At 31.9% G+C, this 12,272-nt stretch overlaps 1 protein-coding gene across 1 annotated transcript in view; it reads right to left on the bottom strand.

The window, feature by feature from the left end:
* LOC142345809 (5'-AMP-activated protein kinase subunit gamma-1-like) overlaps positions 1-8,531 on the bottom strand; it is a 57,485-nt gene extending 48,954 nt beyond the window's left edge. Inside the window, exons 1-2 of the mRNA XM_075398182.1 lie at positions 8,074-8,531; positions 208-1,473 (exon numbers count right to left, since the gene is read on the bottom strand). Coding sequence (XP_075254297.1) covers positions 208-1,134 — 927 coding nt within the window. The 5' untranslated portion in view covers positions 1,135-1,473; positions 8,074-8,531. The remainder of the gene's footprint in view (positions 1-207; positions 1,474-8,073) is intronic.
* Between the last annotated feature and the right edge of the window lie 3,741 nt (positions 8,532-12,272).

Raw genomic sequence — 12,272 nt, 5'->3', positions numbered from 1 at the left:
ATTTAACGAAGCAAGTATTTTCTTCGCATAAAGGCCTTAGAAAATGACTTAGATGAAACAACGTTAAACACAATCTCAAAAATTGAAACTCATCTTGAAATCTGCCACGGGATGCAGGACATTGATCCACTTGTGTTGCATGGTCGTTGTTATTTAAATTTCCTTTAATTATAAGCAAATTTTCATAATTATCATTACTTGACTTACCTTTTTGAGATTTCCAATTTTGATTTTGGAGAACTTCTCAAAATTCACATCCAATGCCATCTGGTGTCTGTCTAGTAAGGCGTGAATAAAGTCTGTCACCGTCATCATTCCGTCATAACACATACTCTCACTGTTCCACACGGGTGCCGCTCTCAAATTGTTATGAAATAACGCCAAAAATGCTTTTGATATCGACAATTTTGAGTCTAAAATGATAACTTTGGAGCTCGAAGTTACTAAATTTTCACATCTGTGACCCTCGAGCAGCGTTGAAAAGAAGAATTTCTTCAAAGGGGATTGTTTGTGGTTTCTGAGAAAGGTTCGGATCTCTTCGTGGCTTCGACCTTGATTCGATCTAACTTTACTCAAAGTCTTAAGTAAGTCTTCCTTTGAGCGAAAACAGTTTCTAGGGTCTAAAAATTGGTTGGGATACTGAGCTAAACGGTCGTCAATGTTTATAGACCTGGATCGTTTTCGATTGACGCCTGAAATGTTTTCAACTGTTAAGTAATGCGGGTTTAAAGAATTTTTATCCTTTTTAAGCTTGGGCCCTTTTTGTTTCAGTTTCATGTTGTTGAATGGGTAATTTAATAACGAGTCCACCGCGATATCATTTCGGTCGAACGACACTGGGGGATCCGATACCGGGTCATGCTCGCAAGATTCTCGCGAACTCAGGGCTATTTTGGCATCATTCAATGTCAACTGCGGGGGTTGCAACCCAGCAGAATTTTTCTTGGTGCTCTGTTTAGTTGATTTATATCCACCTTCTTTTGATTGGTTGACTGAATCTTTGGCGTGCTTGTCGTTTGTGTGTAAGGCTTTTCGAAGACGTCCGCCTAAGTTGATTGTGAAATGTTTACGGCGAGTTGGAGTCGTAGCCGTTGAACTTCCACCCGAAGCCGACTTCAAGTCGTCCGAAGACATTCAAATGTTTGCCTTTTTACTAAAATTTTGCGGAAGTTCGGCTTTCTGGTCACAATTTGAGGCGTCAATGATATGGAACGAAATCTTGGGGAGTTTAATTGGCAATTATAAAGGTTTTTAGTTTTCTCGTCGGCTAAGAAGCATTTGGTAGTTGTTTGAGGAAAATTAAATGTTTGCAGTTCCTTTGATCGTGATTTTCAAGTGTAAATGCAATTTTGATGTTGTTCACAAATCAATTAAAATAAATGGGACTTGTATTTTAAGATATTCCACTAAAGAAACGAACGGAAGAATTGCCCGAGATGTATAATATCACAATAATATTGTAACAACTTTCATCTTTCAAGGATCAAACAAATTTTAACCGTAATTTTTGATGAGGCCGCGATCATTTTCAAACAAAGTTCTTACAATTAGTCTGAAACTTTTTTTTCTGAGATCATAAATTAAAGCAAATTCAAAAACGCCAACTTGAGAATAGATAAATGAAATTTTTTGATAAGTTTTCTTTTAACTTTTCTGAAATAAGTTATTTCGTTATAAATGTTCTGTTCTTAGTAGTTGTCGGTGATTAATGATTGCATAGTATAGCTTAACAAGAGGTAGATTTCTAATAAATTTAGCAAAAATAATTTCAGCTCCATTCAGCTTTGTTTTAATTTGTGACGAAGTTTTGTGTATGAACAATTCCTTTTGCGTTTGTTTAAATTAGAGATTGAAAACAAAGAAATACATTAATGAAGAAACAACTACAAACAAAGGCAAGGATAAAACGTGAACAGAGATAGGTACGAATGAATTTAACACAAGGTAGGAAAAATAAAAAGAGAAAGCAGAAAACAGGAAATGAAATATTGTCACAGTGCTTTCGATTGCTTTAATAAATTCACTAACTAAGAAAAGAAAAAGAGAGAAAGAAAGAGAGAAATGAAAAATCGCGTGAAACAACAACTTTTCTCTGAATATTTTCAACCGCCTATCAAGTGTTTTTGAGTTGCCTGCTATAAGCACACTTTTTAAAAATATCGCAGAAATGAAAAGTGTATATGCGGTGTGTGTGGTAAAATACGAAAGCAATTTAAAATGCAAATTTAAAAACCAGCATCACAACTTTAAGTGCAAAATAATCTAACATTTTCATTTGTTGACGCATGAATGTTTTTAACACGTCTGAAACGCACTTCAAAAACACCATAAAACATTGCATTACTCAACAAAAAAATGAAACGTAAGAATATCGAGCAGAAAGAGCACTTTATTTTTTCCAACTTGAAAATTATTAAGAAAATGAGAGAGAACTGAAATAGCAAAATGTTACCCTAATTGGGTTGAAATCGGATTTGAGGCTATAATTGCATTTTAAAGGGTCAAAATGCAAATAAGCCAATTTTGCAAGCAACTTAAGTCCCAAGTGAGAATAACCAAGGCAAATAAAAACCTCTTATGTGCGTCATAGTAACACCTTTTTACGCATACCAACATGAAAAAATTGTGTAACACGGAAAATTCAGAAATTGCTCCAGAACCATCGAAAATGACACATACAAACATTAAAATTTTAAAATACTGAAATTGATTTCAGATTGCTCTCAGACTAAAATGGCCCTATTATTTTTCAAGTTCTCTCAGCTACCGAACTACCACAAAGAAATGATGGTTAGTACCATAATTACATCAGATTTTTCTTATTATTCTTTATTTCCTCACAAAATTACCCAAAATGATGGATTTATTTCGGATTTTTTTTAATTTCAAAGAAAATTTCTGAAGATTATATGGCAGCCGTCTTTTGCGAGAAAACGGCGTCGAAGCGGTTAAAAACAAAATTGATTCTGTAACAAACCAGATAAAATCGATTGACCTTTCTTTGAAAACCAATAATGTGATATCTGACCTCTGAATGATGGGACTAGGAAACAAATAGAAAAAAGAACAAAAAAAGGCAAAAAATGAAAAAAAAAACTTTTAAATTTATCGAAAACAGTTAATATCAAAGTCACAGATAACATAGCTATCAAATGAAATCTATAAAAAAAGTTAATTTGTTTTTACATAAAAACCGTAGAAACCAGTCAGTATCCTCAAAACGTCGTACGTCTACAAATACAAACGTTAAAAAATAGACGAAAAAAAAAGTTCAATTAAATTTTGCAAGACAAGGTGTCGCAGCTGATAAAAACCATATTCATTTCTGTTAAAAAATTTTTAAAAATATCAATTGCACTGTCTTTGAAAACCAGTAATGGGATGCGAAATCTAATAAAGCGACAAGGAGACATGTAGATAAAAAAAGAGCAAAATGTTAGAAAAAAAAATACCACATTTGTAATTTTTTGAAAACAAATCTTTTTGAAGACATTAAACTTTAGCAATCAAGTGAAGACTTTACTTTAATTGGTTTCCATTGTTTCTACAAAAAAAACAATGAGAAATGTCATTAATCAAAATATGTCGTACGTATACTAAAAAAATACAAAAACTGACAAAAATCTAAAGATTTCGCATGAATTCGGTGTTAAAGCATTAGATATGTTCAACTATCTCAACACCAATAAAGTGATATCTGCGAGAATTTATTGGAACTACAATCACGAAAAACTTTAGCTATCGGCTAAAATCAGTTATTAGATTCCTTTCATCATCAGTAGGATGCCTCTAAATTCTGCACTTATATAAATTTTTGCATACTACTGCAAAAATAACAAATAAGACAAACGTAAAAAAAAGCAATCTCCATTAAATTCTGTTAGAAGACGGTGTAGAAACCGTCAAAACCGTAATCTATTAACTGGAACATCAATATTTCCAAATTTTCCCTCTTAAAACGCCAATATTGTGATATCCGACCTGTAAATAATATGAAAAGACCGGAAAGAGGCCCTCAAACATGGGAAACTGTTCATAAAAAGAAAACCTTTTGTGAAAACTCATATTATCAAACCGTCAAGAACCAGAACTTAACGTACTAAACCGCAAAAAAAATGTTAATTAATATCCATTTTAAAGACGACGTGACCTGTTTTTGCCGACCTTAATCTACAAGTCGACAAAAAGAGATAAATTTGGCAAAACTTGATAATCCATTGTTTGTTTTGAAAACAAGTCTTTTTAAAAGCTGCGACAATAATAAGCTTTCGAATAAAAAATCAGATAGGTTTCCTTGAAACTCCTCAGAAAACCAAAATGACCTGTCTTTATTAAACCTTGACTTGACTTGTTTTGATTCTGTAACTGACATGAAAAAGCAAGAATTTCAAAAATACCTTGTAAAAACCCAGCGAGTGATTACAATACTACTTTCTTGAACTTTAAAAAGCAACGGTTCGGAAAAATAGCCTTGCTATTGGTGTCTGTCCATTAGGAACACGTAATTGTTCCAAGATTGTTGGATATTATTGAGTGATCTGACAAAAACGTCATTAAAAAATAATGCCATTTTGATGATTATCGAGTTGAATTAGCAAAAAAACACGCAAAATTTTTATTCATGTGCACTCTCAACGGAAGCTCAATTAGAACTATTCCGTTTTGAATTTAACAAAAATTGTTTCAGAAATTTTCACGTGTGTTAATGGGGAAAATTTAAATAAAAGGACTAAAGAAACGTGCCAATTTTGATGAAAAAAAGTGAATTTTGAGGACATTTAAAAAAAATTTTAGCTAAAATATTGGATCAAACAGTTCAACAACACTCGTCTATATTCAGAGGTTAGAGCAACAATTCTCATTGTTATAGCATATTTTCTGGCAAAATTGTCAAAAATTTGTTTAAAGATACGCGAAATGTTGACAAAAACGAGGAAAAACAATCAAATGTTCACAAAACTTTAAACCTCGTTAACTCCTTGGAAAAAAACGATATCCAAAAAAATATATATTTAATATTTTTAGTTTTATATTCTACGCTGGACAGGCTAATGATACCGCTCACAACTCTCTACGATGAATACATATCGATCGGCCAAAATTGACTGAACAAAAAACCCATTTGAGTATCTATTTCCTCCCCCACTAAAGTGGGTCGGATCAAAAAGCAATCCTGATTAGTCCTTTTTGGTAAAATTTTTTTAACCATCTGTACACTGAGGGGAATTTTTTTGGATTTTTCTAAATTTCACCTCGTGAAATATTTTGAACTTATTGACAAGTTCCTGAGATGAGTTTCCTCATTTTGCATTGTATGAGAAAAAGGAATCTGGGAACAACCTGCTTTTGAGTTTAAAAATCAGTTGTAATGCCCAGATGTAAACATTTCTGATGAAAACCATTCACATACTTCTCTCCTCTTTATCTTTCCATACACAAGCTATAGTGTAACAAATATTATGCCCCATGCACTTTTCATCAGTTCATGAAATTTCCAGGCAACGGACAAGTCGATTTCTGAAGAATGATATTTGTAGTATGCAGTAATGTTCTGACGAAAACAACGCTTAAGAACTGTTTTTTAGCTATTGCAAAAAGAAAAAGAACAAAATAAAGGCTTGAGTTAAGTTTGCAACTTAATTTGTTACTTCAATATAAATTTTTTTAACTATCAATTTGTAGCGTTGGTACCCAAAAAACGTCGGTCAATTATGTACAAGTAAGTTCTTGGAATTCCAAATTTGATATCAATTGAAATTTCAGCTCGTTTATTTTTCAAGCTGCACTTTAGCATGCTTTTCTGCATTTTTTTCTGTTAGGTTTTTGTTTTGAACACAATCACAGTTACCTTAATTAGTTTATCAGAACACCTTCAGACATTAACATTCAGACAGTCAATCAATTTTCTTCCCCAGGAAATGAAAATTATGAAACTGATAGAAAAAGCAATTTTATCCTCAGTTTTTCCTCTAAATCGAAATATGATTAGTGTTGCCAATCACACAAAAAAATGATTCCACATTCCAACTTGTATAAGTCTGCAAACTCTGCGCCAGAAAAAGAGCAGAAAGCGCTCATTTTGTTTTTCATATAGATAATCAGCGAATATCAATTGCAGATGGTTCATATAGTGTGAGATTCACTTTTTATCTTGTTCCATTAGACTCCCAAAAAACAGTTTTAAGGAGACAGTGTTTTGTCTTGAAAATCAGTGGGTTTTTGGGGCTTAAATCAGTATCTTAGTTTTTAAAAATTGGTATAAGATGTAGCTTGAAGAATTACTTTACTTTCAAACTATCACAAATTCCTCGATGATCTTCAAGATTGACATAAATCATCAACAACAATTAACATAAATCATCGAGTAACAACAACTTTTTCATGTGCAGCGAAAACAACTGATGAAATGTTTTGTCTGATTACACCATTTTCTCAGATTTGGTTCTTTTGGTTTGAAACTGATTTCATTTAATAAAAACGAGCACTAAGAATTCACTGGATATCATTTTAAAAGTTTTCACTGCTAATTTTTTTCTGTAAATTCTCTTAGGGCCTCGGTTTTGGTAAAAGAAAATTTTTTGCTCTTAATTATTACTCCGTTTCATTTGTCTTTTGCAAGATTCAATTAGTATTTCAATAATTTGAACTCACTTTCTCTATGATACTTCCAACAAAAGAGAAGTATATCTCTTTTTGCCTTGATAGCCATGACTGCAAAACAGAAAATTTAGTATTTTCAAGAGAGCTAAAATATAATGTTTTTAGTTTGAAAAAAGTAGTGTACTTCATAAGAATATTATCACGACTTATTTTGATAATAAATCTTAGCACTGCCAATTTTTTAAGCCTATCAGTGTTTCATCATTATTAAATTTTTGGACATTTTTCAACTTTACAAATGGTTTTTATTAATGAGAAATTTTGCGCAGTATCAAAATTCCATAATGGGTTTTTTCCGTCGAAACTATATCTTAACACAAAAAAAAACGAGTTATACTCAAACGAATATGTGTGTCCCCAGATCAACACAAATTTAATTTTCTTTTAGCTGCTCTTATTGGAGATCAATTCGTTATAGTTGTGTTTTGCGTATCTGACTCTTTATTTTGTCACTACCCGGAGCTTGGTGGCACAGCACATCAGCACTGAATCATGACAAAAATCATTCTGTTTTTTCGCCTTCCCATTACTCTGTTCATGTCTCACTTTATAATTTATAGTCTGAATTTTATCTTATTTGATGAGTATTATAATCTTCTCCAAAAAATGTGCATTATTTTCACAAGATTATTTTTGTATATACATCTCAGCTGACGGTTTTTTCTTAGTCTACAGTGCCGTTAGATGCAAACAGTTTTTCAGTAGCCTTCTGTTACCATAACTTTAGCAATTATTATTTTCGAGTTTGCTGACGAAAAAAAAATCATTTTATTTAAACAATCGGCCGATTTCATTAGACATTTTTAATAGCGCTCTTTTTGGGCTCATTTCAGACTTGTTAGCAGAACTTCTGTTTATTATGCAAATAATGTTTTTCGCTCTGATTATTCAAAAAAATTATTCTGCGTTTCATCCATTAATATTCCACTTCCACTGCCAAAACATTCTATGGCAAAATTTTGCCCTTGAAGTGTTTATTAAAAAACAAAATTTTTGCTCAATTTATAACATCCTTAACTCTTTTTGATTAATATCATTTTCATTTATTGTTATATTCTGCTTACATGCGTCAGTCGCTAGTCAGCTTCGAACTGATGTCTAGTCCAGTTTTTCGATTTTTTAAAATAACCATATATAAATGTGGGAGTTCTGATCAACTTTGATTTACTGGTTTTTCAGCTCAACTTTGCGTTGAGAGTATTTTTACACTTTTTCTGTTTCCACTTATGCTAAATTTTTTATTGTTCAGTTTATAATTGCTCAACTATGAGAAAATACACTCAGTTTGATTAGGAATTATGCACTTATTTAAAATTTTGTAATCGAAACCTTCCGACTCATATTTTTTTTGGAAAACCAGGCTAAAACCAGAATCAAATAAAAGAAAAATAACCGCGTATTTTTTTCACTCACAGTTTGCAGATTACTGGATCGTAAATATTTTAAACAACTGGCCTTTTGGATAATATTTTTGGAAATAATGTCTATATAAATATAATATATGTCTGTCTGTCTGTATGTAGTAAACAAAGAATCAAGATGTTCATTAATTATGTAAGCCCTGGGCAGGCAAAATATCAAAGCTGAAATGAATATTTTTGGTCTTTTTGTGAAAATTCAATTTAAGACCATTTCGGAGACTAAATTTCAAATTTCGCTGTTGAAAATAGCTCAAAAAGTTTGGGATAAATTGCTGCGATATGGCTATGGAATAAAATGTAAGTATGGCACTTGTTATAGTTTATTTCACGCTTGAAGAGGTTTAAAAAAATGCAAAATGATTAACATTCAGTGGTAATATTTCAGTCAATAATTTTTTGTTCTCAATTTATATTCTCCAATTTCAGTGGAGTGGAAACAAATTGGAAATATGAGGGTCCCCGAAATTGATATCCCACTTATGGTAGTGTCTTGAAAGCCCTTCTCAATTGATAAAATTACCGTGATTAACACACTAACACACGTGAATACTCTCGCACTATTTCGATTATGGAGAAGGCACAAATTATGCCCCGCCATTTTTAGCGGGTAGGGCAAGGAAAAGTGGGACAATGTGAAATAAAAGCTAAAAAGATGAAACTTGATACTATTAATAGGTTGAGCGACCAATTAGCCGACGATCAAGTAAACCGAAAGTATGTAAACAGAGGCCTAACTGAATTTACCCCTTACCTGGTCAAAGACAATTCGATCATTTGAGTTGAGTTATTAGGAGCAATTCTAACTTTTTATAAATTGTACGGCTATTTTGAGCATGAATTATTTCTCAAAAATACATAGAGCGCATGAAATAATTCCACTATTTTGGGGTTGGAAATTAATTTTTTTATGACGATGGGGGTTATAAAAGCAGGCGAAAATCCCGCCTTAATACTAATGCAACATGCCTCATAAACTTTTAATTTATTGCTGAACAGGTCAAAAAGTATTTGACCACAAATTTTGCAAACAGAACATAAGAGGAAAATTTTGTAGTAAATTGTAGAAAAAGTGTCACTCGAATATATTATTATAATGAAAAAAAGCATGAACGGAGATTATGCTAAATTGACCACTTTAAAGAATCGGCCAGAAGATCAGTCTGAGTGTCTGAATTGGGCTATAGTGTAGCATACTTAGCAGGGACCACACACTGTGTACCTTCAAAGGGTGAAAAACAGGGGGCAATTTTTTTGTCTGATGTACAAAAATTAACGACTTTAATTCCGATACAATAACTATTATTAGCCGAAAGATCCTCGAAGCGAGAAAATGTGATATTGATTTGCTCAATCATATTGTAATACAAGAAACACGTATTCTAATGGTTATTTGTGCAATTCCTAAAGACTAGATTTTCCGAATATGCTCATTAGGTAAACAAACTAGGGTTTGAACTAGGGTGAACCTCAGCTTTTGAACTTACATTTGAAAAAAAATTGTCGTCAATTTTTTTCAAATCTAAGTCGATAATTTTGGTTTCTTTATGTTTTTCTTTATTAATATTTGCGACATATACAAATAATTTTTATTCAAAATTTTGCAAGTTTTCAATATAAAATATAGCGCGAAAACTTAGATTTAGATACTTTAAAGTATTTTTACAAAAATTTTATTGATAAGCACCAAATTTTTTTACATTTTTATTTTTGCAAATTTAGCTGTTTCGAAAAAACTTTTTTCAAAATTCAATTCAAGATTCGAATCGGGAGTTAGGTTTGATTTCAGTTCGGATAATTGGTGAGACTTTGTTCACTTGGGCGAAATTCTACCAATTACAATTGACATGATTGATTTGTTCACACAGACAATACAAATCCGCCCAAATCGAGCACTGCTTTTCCCATACCTGATATTTATTGTTTATTTGTTGGGAAAACCGGCGAAGCAACAAAAAAAAATGAGGCCATTAGTTGATGAAAGCCCATCCTCTGTTAATGGCGATGTTGTAAACATAACAATTCTTTTATGAGGAGCTGATTTTGTTCACTAAGCGTTTTATGAAAAACAGCAAAGGTGAAAATTACCCACCAAAAAATGATAGAAAATTTGCCACTTGAAACTGAATAAAAATAGCATAAACTTCTGGTTGCAAATAACATAAAATAAAAAAATTGCTGCGACCCTACTTGTGGAGGAGGGACTATATGCTCAATTGATTTTTTTTCAGTCAATTTCGGCCAATTTTGAACGTATTCTTTTTCGAGGTGTTATAGAGGTTTAAAGTTTTTTTTAATCAATGTTCAACTTTTCAAACTGAATTTGTTCACAATTTTACCATTTTTTTGGTAAATTTGCCAAAATATGTTAACAATTTCAACATTCAAGAAAAAAGCAAACATGACGCGATATTGATACCATTTTTGTTTCATCATGGTTTTTTAACAAGACAGATTTGAAATTGGATCCAGATTTTTTTGGCTTTAAGAGCATTGCTGCAACTTTTGTTTCTAGTGGCCATTTGACTTCTGTTTTTGATTCATCTCGTCACATTCAGGTGAAGTATTCTAATTGCGCTGCCTTCAATTTGGTGATGAATACCTGTTGTTGTTTGTATTGAATTGTTAGCAACTAATGGTTTTTGCTGACTTTGACTCCAAAATTTGTGTTAGTATAGTCAGTGTTGCTCAACTTTTTGTTCCTTATGTTGTGTTTCTCGTGAAAGTGTCCAATTGAATCTAAACAGTGTTCTTAGTTAAAAGTTTTCAGATTGAATTAAATTGTGTCTGTCTTAGTAAAACTGTTATTTATCTGCCTGAGTAGAATTTTAGTATTTTTTTTATTTCATTGAGTTGGAGAATATATGTTTTTTTCTGTAGTTTTGTATTGAGTATTGAAAACACTCGTTGTTTTTTTACGGGAGCGCAGGTAGTCTATGCTCCCGTTGAGTTCTAGGCTTTTTTTGACTGAACGCAAAATAAATCCAAAACTATTGGTGAGTTGACAGATATGACCACTTTTTGTTATTCTTTTCATTGTCTTGCTCTTCAATCTCCCTCCAATAGGTCAGCGAAGTTCACATTCTGTTAAGTTTTCCATTTAAAAAATGGATATAAATTTGCTGCCAATTAATTTTGCGTTTATGCTTTTGTCTATACTTGATATTTCAAAATTTGATTTCTTTTTTTGGGATTGGTTGCTTACGTTAAACTCTTAAATTATTCTAAAAACTAACAAGTCAAAAAAATTTCTTCTTAGCGAAAATTAAAAATTTTTACAATGTCATTTAACAACCAATGAGTTTGAATTTTGTCTCAAAAATAATACTGGATTATGGAAATAAATTTTGTTTTCTCTCGACATTGTTTTGTCGACATATAAAAAATTTTGATTTAATAAAGTCATAGTTGCTTCATAATCAAACACATAAGTTTGCTGCAAAAAACTTTAAGTGTTTCAGTGAGTTTTTATGTTATCTTCAAGTTTTCTCGCAAAAAATCGGACAAAAGAGATTTTTTAAGGGTTCTTTCTGTTTGTTTATATTTTTGCTATGTCAGTTTATGTTTTTGATAATTCTTTTGTTCGTCTGATTTGAAGCGCAATGCCATCTGTTGCAGTTTTAACTTTGATGCTCTCCATATGAATTTGCAATCTTAGTTTAGGCATAAAAGGGGATGTAGAGGTCTTTTTTTTTACTGCGCCCACTGATAAATCTAATTTTGGCTCCAGAAACTAATAATATTAAGAGGCCATGTATGATGTGAATTCAAAGCTTAAAATTGAACAGGAAAGCAGGCTAGATATTGATTTCTGGAGCAGATCTTTTGTTGTTCGACATAAAAATTTTTTATTTGATAAAAATTGCTTTTGTTCTGGGTGAAAAAAGTATCAGGTGATGTAAACTCTGGTTTCCCATGTTTTCTAATTTCCACCTAGACGAAGGAAAAAAATCTCATTGGTTTTAACCTTTTTGTGTACGCGGTTGTGAGCTGTCAGACTTGAATTCAATCAATGCGAACTTGGAATCTAGCAAATGAGATTTTTTTTCATAACGTTGCGTAGTTGGTGTTGTCTGATCCAGTCAGTAGGCCACAATTGATTTTTTAATTGGCCATTATGTAATTTCAGGGAAATGTTTTAAATTTTCTCTCTTATTCTTTTATTGTTTTGTTACTAATTCCCAGTTCTTGTCG

The sequence above is a fragment of the Convolutriloba macropyga genome, chromosome 9, assembly GCF_964194025.1.
Source record: "Convolutriloba macropyga chromosome 9, txConMacr16.3, whole genome shotgun sequence".
Classification (NCBI taxonomy): domain Eukaryota; kingdom Metazoa; phylum Xenacoelomorpha; order Acoela; family Convolutidae; genus Convolutriloba; species Convolutriloba macropyga.
Note: the sequence above shows the minus strand (reverse complement) of the source record. Positions and strands in the feature narration are given on the sequence as shown.